At 41.7% G+C, this 19,671-nt stretch overlaps 1 protein-coding gene across 1 annotated transcript in view; it reads left to right on the forward strand.

The window, feature by feature from the left end:
- The first annotated feature begins 623 nt into the window (after window positions 1-623).
- TAMM41 (TAM41 mitochondrial translocator assembly and maintenance homolog) overlaps window positions 624-19,671 on the forward strand; it is a 50,719-nt gene continuing 31,671 nt past the window's right edge. The window contains exons 1-4 of the mRNA XM_055344244.1: window positions 624-976; window positions 3,696-3,878; window positions 6,227-6,319; window positions 14,966-15,116. Of these exons, the coding sequence (XP_055200219.1) occupies window positions 842-976; window positions 3,696-3,878; window positions 6,227-6,319; window positions 14,966-15,116 (562 nt within the window). The 5' untranslated portion in view covers window positions 624-841. The remainder of the gene's footprint in view (window positions 977-3,695; window positions 3,879-6,226; window positions 6,320-14,965; window positions 15,117-19,671) is intronic.

Here is a 19,671-nt window from a genome sequence, read left to right on the forward strand (position 1 = left end):
TTCTTTGGGCAGCCCGGGTGGCCCAGCGGTTTAGCGCTGCCTGCAGCCCAGGGTGTGATCCTGGAGACCCCGGATCGAGTCCCACATCGGGGTCCCTGCATGGAGCCTGCTTCTCCCTCTGCCTGTGTTTCTGCCTCTCTCTCTCTCTCTCCTCTGTGTCTCTCATGAATAAATAAATAAAATCTTAAAAAAAAAAAAAAAACGCCTTCTTAAGGCTCAACAGCAGTTCAGTTAAGAGTGGGTGGCTCCGTGGTTGAGCGTTGGCCTTTGGCTCAGGCCGTGATCCCTGGGGTCCTAGGTTCGAGTCCCGAATCAGGCTCCCTGCTTCTCCCTCTGCCTATGTCTCTGCCTCTGTGTGTGTGTCTCTAATGAATATATAAAATCTCTAAGGAATAAATAAAATCTGTATTTAAAAAAAAAAAAAAAGGCAGTTCAATTAGATGACACTCTCCCCGGCCGGATCTCCCAAGTCCCAGGTCGAGGCGGCCAGCCTGCAGTGCGCTCCTCCGGCCACCAGGGGCCTCCACGGAGCCCTGGCGTCCCCACCCGCGGAGGAGCGTCTTCTCTTGAGTCTTTGAAGCGCGCGTGCCTGCGGGAGGCGTGGCCAGGACTGGCCCCTCGGCCCACGTGACCCGTAGCCCACCCGGGCCGCACCCGGTGCTTCCCGGCCTAGCGGGGCGGTCCTCGAGGGCGGGGTGCTCACCGGTCCCCCCAGCCCCCGCTTCCGGCTGCTGCCGTCTGCTGTCCGGGCTGGTCCCCCCCTTCCGTCCCGCCAGCCTTCCTGGGCGGCCCCAGTACCCTGCCCTGCTCCGCCACGGGGCCCTGTCTCAGCCTCGGCCCCATGGCGCTGCAGGCGCTGCAGAGCTCGGGGGTGGCCTTCCGCAGGATCCTGTCTCACTTCCCCGAAGAGCTGAGCCTGGCTTTCGCCTACGGCTCCGGGGTGTACCGCCAGGTGGGGCCCAGTGCAGACCAGAAGGTGAGCCTGGCCCCGGGGGCAGCCCCACCGCAGTCGGCCTGTCCTCACGAAGGCCCTTTTGCATCCCGGGCCTTAGAGCTGCCCCCCTGCTCGGCGCGATCCACGTGTCCAGTGCAAACCGTAGCAGAGTGTTCCTGGTGTAATGACATCATGAGCTGAGCTTGGAAGGATAAGTGGGAGCCCACTTCGCTCTAGAGCAGGAGATGCGATCACGCAGAGGGAAAAGCTGGTGCAGAGGCAAGCGGGAAGACGGGAGCTATTTGCCCGGCGCTAGCCCAGCGTGCTCAGCCTTAGCTGAACATTGGGGGAGCTTGCTGAGAAACTTTCAAAAATGCTGATGCCTTTCGAATACAATCTCCGCTTGAGGAGGTTCTGATGTACTTGGTCTGGGATGAGACCAGGGCTTCAGGAATTTAAAAAACTTCCCTGGTGATTCTAATGCACAGCCAATTCGATGTGAGAGTCGCATCGATAGCCGTGGGGAGGAGGTACCAGATGGTTTTCCGGACTTGAGGAAGCTGGCGGGACTGGTTGTAGGGCCTGGGCAGGTGCAGTGCAGCGAAGTTGCCAGCAAAAGTTAGCGGGTGACTAATATATTTATTTACCCATGCTCAGGATAATTATTTAGGACTAGGTCCTGTTACTATTCAAAGTTGCCTGAGCGCAACAGCAGGGAGGGCACAGATTTCCTAATGATTGCAGACTTTTGTTCCTGTAAATAAAGGGAGGGGGGGAGAGTGCTTCCAAGGGGGAGACAAGATTCAAGACATAAAGCAGCGGAGTGCCGGGCAAATATTCTCATTTAAATGAGGCTGTTACAGACTTTCCCCATTAAGGCTGTAGAGCGTATGCTAAATCAACATGAAAGGAGCAAGAGTCTAGAGATGTTCTCTGGCAAACGAGATTTTTTACTTGCTGTAGGTCATGCACAGCATAACAATTCATAGTCATCTTAGTTTATTTTTTTTTCTTCTTTTTTTTTTCATCTTAGTTTATTAAACTAAGGAAATGATTGCGATAGGGCGTCCTGGATTTGAACACCTGGCAGTAATCTGTGTTTAGGTTAAAATTTGCCTGTTCACTTCTTGTTAAGGCCATCTATACTGTTGCTTGGATTTCCTGTTTCCCAGCTATATTGTATTTAAGTAATACTTGCTTTAAGGTGACAACATGTGAAAAATTCTAAGTTGTAGATGTATGAGAAATTATAGATTATTATAGGCTAGTTACTTTTTCTAACATACATTGACATAATTATTTTTTTAAAAAGACGTCCACCCCAAATCTCTTTTTTTTTTTTTTTTTTAAGATTTTATCTATTTATTCATGAGAGACACACAGAGAGAGAGGCAGAGACACTGGCAGAGGGAGAAGCAGGCTCCATGCAGGGAGCCCAACGCGGAACTCGATCCTGGGTCTCTAAGGATCACACCCTGGGCTGAAGGCAGGTGCTAAACCGCTGAGCCACCCGGGCTGCCCATCCACCCCAAATCTTAAGTTTCACTGGTAGTTTGTGGCTTTTGAGAAACCTAGAGCGGGCCTTAGCCTCCTGATTCAATAGCCACCTCTTCATTTTTCCATGAAGATTTTACTCTGAAAAGGCTCTTTCTTCCCTTTGCCTCACCTTCCTTCGCTACAAGATAACAAGATAACAAGTCTTGCAGATTCCAGCATGAAGTCTCTCTCAGATCAGTCCCTACGCTCAATGCCTTACTTAATATCTTTTCATTTCTCACCTAGGAGTTTGCAGTTAGCCCCCTATGTGGTTTCCCAGCCTGTAGTCTTTCTTCCCTCCATTGAGCTCTTCTGCAGGAAAATTTTTGAAGGTGGTATCCCACCCTCCCTCTCTGGTCTCCCTTGCTTGTGTTCTGTTCCAGCTATATCAAACCAAAAGCAGCATCCAGAATATGCCTAGCTCTCAGAGCCCCAAGCATACTTTCCTTTAACAGGACTCTCTTCCCTTCCCCATACTTAATAATACTTCCACCAAGCCTGCTGAACTCTTGCACATTCTTCAAGACTGAGACTTACCGGAGGCTTGAAGAACGTTAACTTCAGAGCAAAATTTCTCATTCCTCTTCTGACCTCATCCTGAGTGAAATTAGTACATTTTCCATTCTTCTATCAAATTCACTTAGTGAGAATTTGTCTATTCCCCCCAGTAGACTTCCTTTACCTCTACCCCCAATCTACCAGGGCTCCTTGTAGGTGCTCAGTGAGTGGTAGGTGAATAGGTAAGAGTTAAAGTAACTTATTTGCCATTATATAATACTTTACAGAGCTTATCCATACTGTGTTATTTGACCTGGAAGAAAAGTGGAACACTTAGCTACATTTAAATGAAAGGCTGGGTGGCATAAGGTTTAGCACACAGAATTTGGAACCAGACTGTGTCTGCCACTCACTAGCTTTGCGTCTGTGGGCATGGAACTTACTCTGTGCCTTGGCTTCCTTTCCTATAAAATTGGGATAATACCAATACCTACTTGTAGGATTATTTTTGAGGATAGAATGAACTATGATACAGGACAATCCATATTGAGGAAGCATTGCCATTACTATGTGTATTGATGAAAACAAGCTCAGATTAGTTCCAGAGACTTGCTTAAATTTCTGATGACAGCCTCAGGGCTTCTATTTATTAGCCATATTGGCAAGCTTTCCACTCTAGGTGCCTTTGAGGAATTAAAACTAAAATCATTCTCCTCTTCATTCCCAGAATGCCATGCTGGACTTTGTTTTCACAGTAGATGACCCTGTTGCATGGCATTCAAAGAACCTGAAAAAAAATTGGAACCATTACTCTTTCCTGAAAGTTTTGGGGCCCAAGATTATCACCACTGTCCAGAATGACTATGGTGCTGGAGTCTACTATAATCCATTCATCATGTGTGATGGTAGGGTAAGTGACTTTGGACCTTTGTCTTAACTTGGGTGGTTATTATTAAATTAAATATTAGAATACCAGCTGAATATGTGTGTCCTTGCAGTCAGGAAATGTTCACATTCCTGCTGGATAAAGATGGTTGAGAGAGACTGTCTTTAATTGTTGCCTTTGGCCAGTGGTTCTCAAATTTGAGCAAGCATCAGACATCCTAGAGGGCTTCTTGGACACACAGATTGCTAGGCCCCACCCCAGAATTTCTGATTCAGTAGGTCTGGGGTGAGGTTTGAAGATTTGTGCTTTTTTAATTGCGATATAACTGTATAACATTGTGTTAGTGTTCAGTGTACAAAGTAACGATTTAATACATGTATGTATTGCAAGATAATTACCACAATAAGTTTAGTTAACATCACTACACATAGTTACAAATTTTTTTTCTTATGATGAGAACTTTTAAGATTTACTCCCTTAATACCAAGGATTTGCATTTCTAACTTCCAAATGATGCTGATGTTGCTGGTCTGGAAAATATATGTTAAGAACCACTGGTTTGGTCAGTGGGATGAATACTGAGGCCTATGAAGGATGAGGGTGTCATAGGTAGTCAGGAGCATGTGGTGTCATGTGATAGGAACCTTTTGGTGCCGGCAAGTGGATGGAATTTGAGGATACACCCCATCTCCCTGTTGGAGAGCAGATAAGCACAGATCCCAGAAGGAACAGAAGGAACCCTGCTGAACTGTTTTTCACACGAAGGGGCCCAGTCTCTAAGAGAGCTCCAAGAACTAGGCGGGACTGCAGCCCAAGAGGACCAATGGGGGACTAAGTCCTGTAGTCTTTAGAGATGAGCCAGGCTGCCATCGACAGTTTCCACCAGCTATGCCAAATGTGCTCTATGCTGCTGATTGCTTCGAGCTGTCTTTATATGTCAATGAATCACCTGAGGATCTCGTTGAAATGCAAATTATGATTCAGTTGGTCTGGAATGGAGCTTGAGATTCTGCATTTTTTGACAAGCTCCCAGGTGATGCTGATACTACGGTCAATGAACCACGCTTTGAAGAGCAGGAGGTTGGATTACTGACTTGAGAAGGATTTTGAAAACCTGTCTGAACTTGGCAGGAATGAGTACTATGATAGATTGGTGATGTCTGCATAGCCTCTGGGCCATATGTTTACTTTTCTGATTGTTTACTTTTCACCTGCATTTTGCAGTTGGGAAATGAGAGTTCAGAGAGTGGACATGATTTCCATGAGGTCATGCAACTTGATATGACAGGCCCCTGACTTCCAGGTCAGTGGTGTTTCCATTACCTCCCAGCTGTTACTTGCCTGCAGCAAGAAGGGCTTTCTGCCATAACGTGGCCAGATTGGAGGGAACATGGTTGCTCAGTGCAGTTCTCCACATCCACGTTAGTCATGCCAAGCACGTAGCTTTGTTCTTTCTCCATAATTAGTATTATGCTGAGCCTATCTCTAATTAGTGGTTTCAAACAATATTATAAGCTCCAGTAAGCAAATGTTAGGGCATAATTATATGCCAAAGGGACTGTGCTTTTTAATTGAAATTCTTTAGCTACTTTTTAGATATTTGTAGCCTGAGAAGGCTGTTTGGCTACTGAAGTTTAGCAAAGTGAGTCTGAAGTTAGTTGTTGAAGCAAATGGGATTTTGTAATTTGGAACAACTAAATTCAGGGTTTGTACAAATTGCTTTTGAAATGAGCTTGGCCATAATTCCGTGTGTTTAGTTCTGATAAAGAGGTTTAATTTTTGGATGTGGCTTTGTAATTATAAAAGTGTTTGAAATACTCAATAGTGAAAGAGAAATTCACCACATAAAGGATGTTGGTGAAAACTTCTACTTAAAGAAAATTTCCTGTACTTTGTGATAAAACGAACGTTGGAAGCCCAGACTGACATTCAGGGACCTAGTTTTTACTCTGCTATTAATGGTAAATAATGGGTACACCATTTATTACATTTATTTCTAAAATGAGAAGCATGAACTATATTTTCACTTCTCAAACTGCCTGTGGTGCAGACCCAGTTTTTCTTTACAATTCAGTGAGTACCAATATGTGCTAGATAGCCTCTAAGAGCCACTGTGCCTTTAACATCACAGGAGCCTGAGTGAAGATAGTGATTGCTTCACCTCATCCCTGAGGGAACAGATCAGCCTTGGAAACTAATCCATTGTGAAAGATTCTGATGGAGATGTGAGTTTGCACAAGGCAGAGATTTTAAGTGGCTTTGGAAATCAAGGTGCTAGTCTGGTTGGAAATTTTTTCCCTTATATTTTACATTTGCAAAAGCAAGAGTGTGGTATTTTGCTGTCTTTCATGCCCATATCTTCTCTTTTCTAGCTTATCAAATACGGGGTCATTAGCACTAACATTTTGATTGATGATCTCCTCAACTGGAATAACTTATATATTGCTGGACGACTGCAAAAACCGGTGAGCAAGTGTCTTATTGGCTGCCACAGTTAGGGATGTCTTTCCTCTCTGAACCTGACTTGCTTTGATGTGTTTGATTGCAATGAGATGGAACTCCAAGAAACAGAAATGAATTTCAGACTCCTTTTACTCCTTATAGAATTCTGTGCCAAACAATATCAAGATATTACCCACACTACTCCTGTCTTCTCTCTAAAGATACTCCAGTTGTCTGAATGGATCAGGCTCGGTGTCAGGCCATTTGGGCTAGGGAGGATGGCAAAAGAGGTGCCCAGTGCCTCAGTGGAGCCTCTATCAGCATGACTCAGATCACCATTTAAGAGTCTAAGTGCCATGCGGCACTGTTTGCCCCCTGATGTATCCCAGCAATGCTTGGGACAGTGTCTGATACATAGTAAACATTCAGCAAACACTTGTTGAATAAATCAATGAACCAGGTAGTCATTCAAAAGGAAGTAGATTCTGATCCCCTTTCTTACCCTGCTCAGGCCAGTGGTAAGATCCTATTATAAGGTCCTTCCTTCATTTAGGATGCTGCTAGAAGAGGTGGGCTTCCCCCTGGGTTGTAATAGAAATAAAACAGGAAAAGAAAATGATAAAAACTTGAACTTTTTCTTTTTTTAAGATTTATTTATTTTAGTGAGCTAGAGAGAGAGCACAGAAGGAGGAACAGAGGGAGAGGGAAGGAGAGAATCTCAAACAGACTTCCTGCTGAGTTGGGACTTGATCAAATGACCCAGAGATCATGACCCAAGCTGAAATCAAGAATTGGATGTCCAACCAACTGAGCCACCCAGGTGCCCCAAAGGACTCGAACTTTTGGCATTGTATTTGTGTATTACGTTTCTTCTTTATATATAGCCTATTTTCTATGAAGGAATCTGTTCATAGTTTAAGAATTATGTGAAATAGTCACAGTTGCTAATCTCACAGCAAGGAACAATTTTCTTTGTGCTGTTAGAGGGTCTCAGGCCCCAAAATCAAGTATGTGGATTGTTCTCAGATGTCTCCATAAGTATGATTCTGCTGCTCCCCTTTTTGTCAGTTATGGCAAAAGATTAGAGATTTATACAAACTTAGCTCACTTGATTGTGTCATAAAAATCTTTATTGAGCGACACCTGCATGGCTCAGTCAGTTCAGCATCCAGCTCTTGATTTTGGCTCAGGTCATGATCTCAGGATCCTGAGATTGAGCCATGCCTCAGGCTCTGTGCTGGGTGTGGAGCTTTCTTAAGATTCTCTGGCTCCCTCTTCCTCTCCCGACAAGCCCCCCCCACCCCCCAATCTCTATTGATATACATAGGTAGTCACAAGGATCACAATTCTCTTGTCTTGCTTCTGGACTTAGAATTTAATAGTGTAGCTCATTAAAATACCCAGAAACACTTGATCCAGGGCAACAGATATGGGTATATCCATATATAAAAATTCGTCAAGCTGTATCCTTTAGATTTGTGCATTTTGGGCAGCCCGGGTGGCTCAGCGGTTTTAGCGGCCTTCAACCCAGGGTGTGATCCCGGAGACCCAGGATCGAGTCCCACGTCAGGCTCTCTGCATGGAGCCTACTTTTCCCTCTTCCTGTGTCTCTGCCTGCCTTTCTCTCTCTGTGTGTGTGTCTCTCATTAATAAATAAAATTAAAAACCTTAAAAAAAAAGATTTGTGCATTTCACTGTATGTAATCTTTGCTTCAGTGAAAACATTTTTTTTAAGATTTGAGAGAGAGAGGGATCCTTGGGTGGCTCAGCGGCTTAGCGCCTGCCTTTGCCCCAGGGCGTGATCCTGTCCCTCATCTGGCTCCCTGCCTGGAGTCTGCTTCTCCCTCTGCCTGTGTCTCTGCCTCTCTCTCTCTCTCTGTCTTTCATGAATAAATAAATAAAATCTTTGGGCAGCCCTGGTGGCGCAGCGGTTTGGCGCCGCCTGCAGCCCAGGGCGTGATCCTGGAGACCCAGGATTGAGTCCCACGTCAGGCTCTCTGTATGGTGCCTGCTTCTCCCTCTGCCTGTGTCTCTGCCTCTCTCTCTCTCTCTCTCTCTCTGTCTCTATGAATAAATAAAATAAAATCTTAAAAAAAAAACTTTAAAAAAATAAATAAAATCTTAAAAAAAAAAAGATTTGGGAGAGAGAGAGAGAGAGAGAGAGAGAGAGAGTGTGTGTGTGTGTGTGTGTGTGTGTGTGTGTGTGTGTGGCGTGTGAGCAAGCAGGAGGAGGGGCAGAGGGAGAGGGAAAGAATTCTGGAGCAAACTCCCTGCTGAACGTGGAGCCTGACTTGAGGCTCTATCCCAGGACCCTGAGATCATGCGTGACCTGAGCTGAAATCAAGAGTTGACCACTCAATTGACTAAGCCACTAGCACCCCAGCAAAAACATTTTTTAAAGTCCAGAAGCAGTTGGCTTACTGCAATAATTTCATATTTATGTAGATGAATTTCTCATTTCTAAGCTGGATAATTAGTAAAGATAATCCAGTAAAGCTGGATAATTAGTAAAATAATTGAATGAATAGATGTCATTGAAGATTTGTAAATATTAATTTTTTTCCAAGTTTTTTTTCTTTTCTCTTTTTTTTAGTTTATAAAATATGAAGGCACCTGATTGGCTCAGTTGGTGGAGCATGCGACTCTTGATCTTGGGGTTGTGAGTTCAAGCCTCAAGTTGTAATTAGAGATTATTTTAAGAATAAAAAAGATTAAAAAATGAAATAAATTTACAAAATATAGACTGATGGGAAGAGTAATGAAAGCAGAATTAGAAGCCTTGGGTCTTATTTATTCCTGTTACTTGTTAGCTGTTTATGTGAACTTGAAAAACTTGTTTTATCCTTTTGAACCTCAGGTAATTTATCTGTAGGGTGGAGTAACAATACAGTACTTGCCTTCACAAAGGTGTTGACAAGTGGGGGCAGAATAATAATGCTGGAAAGAGCATGAGTGTTTTAGAATCAGATCTAGGGTTTGGGTCCCAGCTGTGATGCTCCCCAGCTATATGACCCTGCACCAGTGACTTAATTTCCCTGAGCCTTGGGACATCCTCCTCTGTGGATTGGGCAGACGACACCAACTTTAATGGCATTCAAGAAATGCCTAGATCTAAAATGCCTGGCACTTAGTAGATACTCAGGAAATGATTGTTCCTTTCTCTTTGTCCTTGCTTATCTCAGAGTTATTTTGAGATAAAATGAGATATTGAATGTGAAAATGTTGTGTTATTCTCTGTACTGTGCTTTGTGCTTAGAATACTTCAATTTTCTGGAACACCTGGGTGGCTCAGCAGTTGAGCATCTGCCTTGACCCAGGGCGTGATCCTGGAGGCCCAGGATCGAGTCCCGTGTCAGGCTTCCTGCATGGAGCCTGCTTCTTTCTCTCTCTCTCTCTCTCTCTCTCTCTGTCTCTCATGAATAAATAAATAAAATCTTTAAAAAATATATTTCAATTAAAAAAGCTTTAGAAAATGAAATGCCATGAAATCTCAGAATTTAGCACTGGAAAGGACCTCAGATTTCATCTAAATGTCACATATCCTTATAAAATAAAAATAGCAACTCGTGACCAGTAGTAACTGCTACACTTATCTTGATAAAAACTGCATTTCTGAGCTAAGTTGGAAAAGAAAATGTTACTGAGAACAATGACTATTCTTCAGGCTTATTAATTAACAACTCAAGAAAACTAGGCTATCTTAAGAATCATTTGAAAGTGTTGAACATAATACATGATAAAAAATAAAATAAAAAATAATAAATGGTTGAATTTACTCTCACCCATTAGCATTTTCCCTGTCACATCGAAATCACTGCTAACCAGAGAATGCTCCGTGGTAACGATCTTTAAGCCAATGATTTTCACCGCTGGGTGGCAGCATATAGTAATCAAACATGAACACAAATACGATGAAAAGAAAGGATTGGTAGCATTGTCGACAAAAGAAAAAATAGGTGAAGGTTTAGAATTGTGAGAATATGAGTGTGAATTCTTTATTTTTATATGTTTTAAAAGAAGGAGTTATATCATCTAAAGCTCTAAAATTATCTTCCATATTGCAAATAGGACAGAATTTCTCAAGTCTTTTAAAGGATTATACAGAGGGTATATAGGAACTCTGTACTTTCCAGTTTTGCTGTGACTCTGAAAATGCTCTAAAAAATAAAGTTCATTAATAATATTTTTTAAATATACAGGAGTACCCTGCTTAAAAAGATGGGCGTTTCTGGAAAAAAAATGAGTGTAAATTAAATTTCTACTCTGCTTTACCATTAACTTACCGAATAGTTGAGGTTAGATAAGTCATTTTTATTTCAGTGCAGCTATAAGTTTCTGAGTCACTCACCAAGACATTTTTCAAGGAAAGAGCCATGAAATTTAATAGAATCTTGTGGACAGGGTTTTTTTTTTTAAGTCAAGAACTCTAATATTAATAGTCACTTCCTTAATTTATCATGTCTGGATTTTTGTATTTCATGTTTTTAGTGTATAGATAATTTGGCTTGACTTTATAAAGCATTCTCATTGACATAGAATGGTATTTTGCTACTTTGTTAAGAGAATTTCTATTTATTTTAATGTATTCATTGCAATATTCACTTTTTTGCTAGTAATATAGCTTTTTTATATCAAATTATTGATTTAATTCACATATATACAATTCAACCATTTATTTTTTTTTAATTTTTATTTATTTATGATAGTCACACAGAGAGAGAGAGAGAGAGGCAGAGACACAGGCAGAGGGAGAAGCAGACTCCATGCACCGGGAGCCCAATGTGGGACTCGATCCCGGGTCTCCAGGACTGCACCCTGGGCCAAAGGCAGGCGCCAAACCGCTGCGCCACCCAGGGATCCCCAATTCAACCATTTAAAGTGCACAATGGTTTTTAGTATAGAGTTTTGCAATTATTCCCATTTTGTAACTTCACTGATTTACTTTTTTGTGGATAGAAAAATCCCAATGATATTAAAGATTCCTGAAAGAGAGTTGGAAAACCTGACTTACTGGTCTTGGCTCTGCCCAGCTGTAAGCAAATGATTGCACCCCTAGCCTTTGAAATGCAAAATTTAAGCCATTAATTTACTTATTCAAGAGACAACTAAGTTTCTTCTTTGTGGGTGCTGCTAAAGGAATAAAAAATAACACCACATTACTCGCCCTGGAAGAACCCACAGTCCAACAGGTAGATGATAAGGTTTCATCCAGCTCAAATGTTCAGTGTTTCTTCATGGTCAATAAGCAGTGGCCATTTAGGAAAATTAACTTTTCTTGGCCATTTGGAATGGAAAACTTCAGTGGGAAGTGTCATTTGGTTACTGGTTGAGTATTTAAACATTAGGTAGAGCTGTGTTCTTTGTGACTATAATTTCACTGTTTGCAATTCAAGGACAGTCTCCATGTGACTGTATTATAGTGGAGACCACATGTGACTCTTTTTTTTTCTTTCTTGAAAGGTACTCACAAATCTCTCAAGTTGAGCTTTTGAAAGTCCCTTCAAGATTTGCCCCTTCCTCTCTCCAGTAACGATTTTCTCCTTGGCAGTAGTGCTAATGCTATCTGTGCCGTTCAGGTCGGGGCATTCCCAGTAAGATACAAACAGCTATTCACAAATCTAAGGACTTTCTTTTTTTCCCAGGCCTCTCTGGCAGTGTCCCAAGAGTTCACTGGCTTTTCACTCTGAACCACAAATAACAGTGCTGCCGAGACAAGTTCCTAGGTCACTTTACACTGGAGAGGCAGATCAGCCCAGTAGCAGAGTCTTCTGAATTGACATTTTTCCTTTGTGTAAGGATGCTTTTATTTTTACTCTTCTAACCTTAAAAAGCAAACAGACTGCTTTTTTACAACCTAAATAGAACAATTTTCTTGGAGAATAAATGTATTACATTGAATAGGAAAATTTCTCCAAACATACTGATTTGTTAGCATTTTAGAATAACTTCTGTTTCCATTGAGTTTCTGTAAAAGCCACCAAAGAGAGAGAGGATGAAGAATTATTGAGCAGGACCTGATGAATGAGGAAGAAGAACAGGAGTTGGGAAGTAATAAACAGGCTTCACAGGGTTGTCAGAAGAGCTCTGTATAGATCAGGGACCTAGGTCCTCTTTTGGTGTGCCACTACTTCTCAAGGGGAGATCTTTTAACCCCCTGGGCCTCAGTTTCCCCATTAGTAAGATGAGGAGGTTGCCTTCCTAGACCCATGATTCTATATGGAATACAGAGTTTGGGAAAGTTATTCGAGGAATGACCATAGGAGTTCTATGGAACTTAACATTTCTTTTAATCATCTTTCAAGGTAAGTTAACCAGGACAACCATAACAAAAAAGTTAGCCAGAACAGATCCCTAACTGAATGCATGAGAATAATTCAAAATATTTAGAGCTGGATCTGCCAAGTATAAGGGTGTTACCCTGATTTTTGCCATCAGCTCATTATGCAACGCTGGGCAAGTCATGCTACTGGACTGCACCTTCATTTTCCTTTCTGCAGATGATTGCAATAATGCTAAACTCACCCAGGTGCTGAAAGGCTTAATTAAGGGCTATTAAGTGCTGTAATTACAAGGGAGGAGTTGGTTATATTGAATAAAGTGGCTTACCTACCATATGGGAGGTTTGGATTTTATAAATATTCCCTTAGAAAAAAAGTAGGGACAAAAGGTGAAAAATAGAAGTTAGGTTCTTAAGTTATTAAAACAGTTATGTTTTACAATATCCTTTTTGACAATTAAAGAATAAACTATTTTGAGATACACATCATCCTTTCTCATTGCTGTATAATAAAATTTTAATTTAGTTTCTGATACTATATGTCTTTTAGTGCCATCTTAGCTTGTCTCAGAAATCATCTTTATTTGACAGATAAAAGGCAACTTAAGCCCTATTTTCTAGATTGGGGGAAGATTTTGTGACAACACTAAATGGTTTACAGAAGGTGGATACATTTCAGACAGGTGAGAGTCCTTATTAGGGACTTCTAGACCCTTTCCTCGTTTATAAACAGAGGCAGCCTGATCATATAAAAAGATAGTGCCAGGATTATAAATTGGCACAACCACTCAGAAGAGCCATTTGGCGTCTTCTAAGTATATACCTGAGAGCAGTGGTTCTCAAAATGTGGTTCCTGGACCATCTGGGAACTTGTTAGAAATGTACATTTTCAGGCAGCCTGGGTGGCTCTGCGGTTTAGTGCCGCCTTCAGCCCAGGGCCTGATCCTGGAGACCCGGGATCGAGTCCCACGTCCGGCTCCTTGAATGGAGCCTGCTTCTCCCTCTGCCTTTGTCTCTGCCTCTCTCCCTGTGTCTCTCATGAATGAATAAATAAAATATTAAAAAAAAAAGAAATGTACATTTTCAGGTCTGACTCAGGCCTACTGAATCAGAAACGCTGGGGAATGGGCCTGATAATAAGTATTTTAAGAAGCTCTCTCAATTGATTATGGTGCTTGCTAAAGGTGAGAACCCCTGGCCCAGGAAAGCTCTGGGATTATGCTGCAAGAAAGACACTGAAGGAAGCTCGCTTCAGGATAGCCTCTGTGGTGCAGTGGTTTAGTGCCTCCTGCAGCCCAGGGCGTGATCCTGGAGACCCAGGATCGAGTCCCACGTCAGGCTGTTTGCATGGAACCTGCTTCTCCCTCTGCCTGTGTCTCTGCCTCTCTCTCTCTCTGTCTCTATGAATAAATAAATAAAATCTTTAAAAAAAAAAAAAGGAAGCTCACTTCAGCTAAGGGTTCGAATGCAATATCTCATTTAAACCCACAACCTTATCAATTTGATTCTGTTATTAACCTCATTTTTACTGATAGGGAATTATGGCCATAGTCCTAGAGCTAGTAAGAGACCTGGGTCTTGAACAGATTTCCTAACTGCAGTGCAGTCTTCAAAACAGTCTCAGAACAAACTGGAGCAATTTGTATTTTAATGGATTTGAGGAACGTCAAAGAGCACTTTCTGCTTCGTATTCAGGACAAAAATCCTTTTTATTGATCATGGCATTCACTAGTACATTAGGTACTTTACATTTATTATTCAGTCTTTGTAACAAATCTTTGATGCACATTTATCCCCACTTCATAGATGAGGACTTCAGAGAAGTTAATTTGCCCAAATTCACAGTTAGTAAATACCTAGACCTGAGCCCATACCTATTCCCAGGCCCTTGCTGTTTCTACTGTAGCTAATTTTCTTTCCTTTTCTTCCTTAGTTGGGCTCAAAATCAGTTCAAAATAAAGCGTGAAGTGCTTAGGTTATATATGGATAAGAACAGAGGTGAGTTCTAAATAAAGAAGTAAAATGCCTTTGCCTACCATAAAATTAAGTAAAGAACAATGAGATTATAAAATTTAAAAATACAAAATTTCCCAACGGATGTTTATTCCATTTATACCGACTCTTTTTCAAAACCCATGGAGAGTTTCCTCATTTAAGAGAAATATTTACTTTGTTTTCTTTCCTGTATCATGATATATCTTTGATTCTGGCATAAAACATAAGCTTCTGGGATTGCTTATTAGAGTAATGATTATTTCGTGTCAACTGGCCTAGTATGCCAAGATCTTCAGGGCTAAGGGTTTGGGACAGTTCTAGTGCATGTGTAAACCCGTAGCTTGAGCGATAGTCCACTTCTGAAATTTTTCTTCTAAATGTTCTACTTTTTTTGCAGGTAAAAATCATAGCAATGAATGAAAATATTGCTCTTAGGTCAGCCCTCGATAAAAATCTGAGAAGTGCTGTGACCACGGCTTTCCTCATGCTCCCCGAAAGCTTTTCTGAAGAAGACCTCTTTATAGAGATTGCCGGACTCTCTTATTCAGGTTAGTAGATTTGGTGCTCATATTTTGTGCAAGAAGGAGATGTGTTGTTTGAAGACCATGCAAACAAACATCCCGCTCTTCACCCTATGCTGAAGCTGTGGCACCCCTACTGGATCCCACCACTTCCTGTGCAGGTATTTGCAAGAACCCTGTGATTTACATCCTTGCCTCCAAGGTCTCTGCCTCTCCACATCTGTGTCTGTATGTAGGTCACCCCAGGGTAATCTTGTTGTTACTAATCATTTTCATTGTGAAACAATTTCAAGCTGACAGAAAATTTCAATAATAATACAAAAAACTCCCATACACATTTTGCCCAGATTTATCAATTTTAATGTCTCACCACATTTATGTTATTCTCTTCATCCCAATTTTTTTTTTAAGGTTTTATTTATTTATTCATGAGAGACACAGAGGCAGAGACGTAGGCAGAGGGAGAAGCAGGCTCCCTGCAGGGAGCCCAATGTGGGACTTGATCCCAGGATCCCAAGATCACAACCTGAGCCAAAGGCACATGCTCAACCACTGAACCACCAGGTGTCCCCATCCCAGTGGTTTTCTGACTCCATTTTGCATCAGAATCCTCTGGAGGGCTTGTGAAAAACAGATATGGACCAGCCCCCACAGAGCTGCTTTGGCACTCTGGGGTGGAGCCTAAGAATCTGTATTTCTGGTCGGTGGATTATGCCAGTGCTCCTCCAGGGATCCCACTTAGAAAACCACTGCCCTCCTCTATAAACTGTAAATACTATATTATTTTTTTGGTTTATTTTTCTGAATCATTTGAAAGTAGGTCAGACATATCCATTCCCCTTTGGGCCAAGTATTTCAATATGTTTCCCAAGAGCAAGAACATTCTTTTACATAACCACAGCACAGTTATCAAATTCAGGAAATTTAACACTGATATAGTACTTTTATCAGATTGATGATCCATAGTTCATATGTTGTCGGTAGTCCCAGTGATGTTCTTTGTAGTGTGTTTTCCTCCTCAAGTACAAAATCCAGTCAAGGATCATATTTATTAAGATGCCCTGTCTCTTCTTTTAATCTGGAACACTTCCTTAGCCTTTCTTTGTCTTATATGACATTCACATTTTGAAGTCTCAGACCAGTGATGCTTATGCCCTGATAAGCATAATTTTTGCTCTTCTAAGCAATCCATGGGGAGACATTTAAAGATCAAATACCCTGTTTCTTAGCAAACTTTCCTTCCTAGTTTGAGCTTTCATTGGTGATTCTTACTCCAACCAGTCTTTACTATGATGATTACAAAGTGGCAACTTTAGAATTCCACCTCTCCTTGTGTACTAAGGAAAAGCTTTCCCTTCTTCCCCATTATTTATCTAAATCTTACTTCCTTTTCATTTCTCCTTAAATCAGTTGTGTTCCTCAGAGATGTCAGAGTCCCCTTCAAAGGGAGAGAGAAACTCTTGAGACAATAGAGCCCCTGGCCCCTCACCCTTGCTGCAACCAGAGGGGAGCCCCCCTTCCTGTTTAATGTGTTAAGGATCCCCATAAAACTTCACTTACAAAAAAGTAGTCTGCTACTTGAGAAAGAGTTTGAAACCATTGTCTTGAAAATAAATATCTTCTTTCCCAACTTTTGAGTGTGAGTTAGAGAACTCTATGCTGAAAACATTGCAAAAGCAGTTTACTCACTTTCTGAATCCCTGTATAGATAAGATTTCATGGGAGTATAATGCTGAAAGAGACCTTAAAGACCTTGCTCGTCAGTCTTTCTCCCAAAATGCAGCTAGCAGGACTATAGCTGCAGTTGCAACAGTGGAGAGAAAGAAAGTGATGTAACCTCGGTCTTGGTGGCTTCTAGCTCTACATGGCAGCAGCCCTGCCTTTCAACAGGAAGTGCAGAGGCAAAGGCTTCTGTGGCTAGGTACCAGAATGAATGGGCCTGCATGCAACGTGTGGGAAACGTGGTCACCTTGTAAGGATGATTCCCTCTCTATGCTCCCTTGTGAAAAAAAGATGGACCCAAAACCTTTTATGAAGGGTTAACTTTGTGGGAGAAAGTGGCCACACCAGTGCCACTCCTCCATCTCCTCCCCTATGATCAACATCAGCATAATGTGAGGTGGATTTCTAGGAGTTCCTATAAATTCTGAACATTTTCTAAGGAAGTTTCTTGAATGGCATAACTGCTTTTACCTATTAGCAGACTTCAAGTTAGCATTCAAGCAGGTATCAATCTTTAGCTGACTTTTACTTTGCCTCCTGGAAGAGCCGTGTTTTATACTCCTGATTTCTCCTGTATTGTGAGACATGTACAAGGTGTTCAGTGAGTGCTTGCTGACTCAAAACACTATCATTGTCTGTTTTCCTGTTTCTATAATTTTTATTAAGGGCTGCTGTGTAGCAGTGCTGTACCAGACACAGTAGGTAGATGGGTAAGTAGATAGATAAGTTGGTACATGGGAAGGGGGGAGGATAGATATGTAGATAGATTGATCTTTTATTCTATAGTTGAATCCTCACACAGCAAACAAATATTTCCTGTGTGCCTTCCATGTGCCACATGCTATGCTAGGCCCTCATGGAGTTCATGTTCCCTTAGGCAGAGGCAGACAGTACAGAAAGTAATTTCAGAGAGTGGTAAGTACAATGAAGAGAAGAAAAGAAATCAAGAGGAGGGCCTTTACCTTGGATAGGCAGGTAGGGCCCTCTGGGGTGGCGATGTCTGAGCTCAGATCTCATGGTGGCAAGGAGCCCACCTGGAGCTGCTGGGAGAAGGGCAGAGAGAGAGAGTAGCTTCCTAAGAGGTAGGTCCTAACCTCGGTGAACCTGACTCGGGCTTTCTCAGCTTCCAGTTTCTCCCATTTCTCCTCTCGTCTGCTCTTTCTCTCTTGCCATTGTATTATTTATTGCTTAATCCAGATTTGGATCTGAGAATTTGGCCAAGGATCCAACATTACTCATTTCACTGAGGTTGGCTTCTTTTTACTGTAAAACTTAGGACACAATACTTGGCACATCCTCTCCAGAGGGAACTCATTCCAACTCTGTGGCCATCCCTAGCTTATGAATGAGACATTTTCCAAAAAAGCTTTCTATAAGCCAGTTGTTTAGAACTGGGAATGTATTTTTCCCATCAAGACAACATTATATGATGTTCCTAAGCCAGGACACTATATAATTAATGGTTACTTAATCCATAGTAAACGAAATTAGAGTAGAATAGTGAGGATCGGGAAGGATCTAGGCCCTACAGGTAGATGCCTTTCATCAGTAAGAGACCTGCCCCAGGCTATGTGTTAAAAGGTAAGCTTTTCCTCCTCCCTTTCTTAGACTTCTGAGAATCCAGTATCCTTGAACTGATTGGATTCTGTCCTGATGGCAAACCACCCAAAACTCCCAAGCCCTCAGAATATTACAAACCAATCTCATCTTTATTTACAATTTTGACATTTGTTTTCCATTTGAGAGACAATACATTGTTCCTAAGCTGCATAGGTCAGCATTTCTCCCTGGAAGTGGGTAGGGATGTGGAGACAGGAAACAGCATCTCTCCATGTTATTGGACAAGTTCCTGCCAGTAGTTACTAGCAGAGGCAGGATCTGTGTATTACTAGTAGTAGTAATAACCCCTTACTTTTTACATAGTATTTAAGGAACACTTTGACTGCCTTGGGGGTCATTATTGATGACATTATTGTTGTAAATGATGGTGAGAAAGGAGTAGGTGGAAGATGAGAGCCTGCAAAACTGGGAAGGAGAAAGCTTTTTAATCCTTCAGTTATTCTTAGAAGTCAGCATTGAAGTAAACAGAAAAGGAAAACCAAATGAGCTTTAAAGGGTCACCTTGACCTTTCTCATGTAAGTAAGAACTATTAAAATGACTAATTTTACATAATGATCCTGGTTTAACAATTTATCAAATGAATCAGCGTCCCATACCTCATGAAGAATTAAAGCTATAATTTCTTCTCTAAAGAACTTCACATTAATAAGCATGCAGTCATAGTGAGTCAGTGATAGACTTCAAAAACAACACGTGTAGAAAAGGCAGGGAGTGTGAAAAAATACGACTTGTTTAGGGAAGAACAAATAGGTTGATGTGACTGAAGTCTGTGGCTCATGGCAGAAGAAAATAGCACTTACTGTTATGTGGCAGGAACAACTCTCAATACTTTTGATCTAATAACTAGTTTAATCCTCGCAGTCCTCCTTTGATTTGTGTGCTAATTTATTGCCTTATTTTAAGATTAAAAAACTGAGACTCAGATCTGTCTGGTAGGTTCGTGGGTGGTGGCGCTGGAATTCTAGCCCACGGTCTTCACCACTTAACTCTCTTCACCACTTAACTCCACTGTCTCTCAGGTGTTTTGGAGAAGAGGTTAGGCCCTGGCCAGGCCAGACAAGGCATTGAATACAAAGTTAAATGAGACTGGAATTTGACACCCCATACACAACTAGGAGCCATGGAGGTTTCAAGCAGTGCAAGATGGTGGGAGATTTGTTGCTACAGAAAGATCATTTTGCCAGCACTGTGCAGGAGGGAGAGAGACTAAAAACAGAGAGAAGTCTTACTCATTGAGCC

Source organism: Nyctereutes procyonoides, unplaced genomic scaffold, assembly GCF_905146905.1.
Source record: "Nyctereutes procyonoides isolate TBG_1078 unplaced genomic scaffold, NYPRO_anot_genome, whole genome shotgun sequence".
In the NCBI taxonomy this organism is placed as follows: domain Eukaryota; kingdom Metazoa; phylum Chordata; class Mammalia; order Carnivora; family Canidae; genus Nyctereutes; species Nyctereutes procyonoides.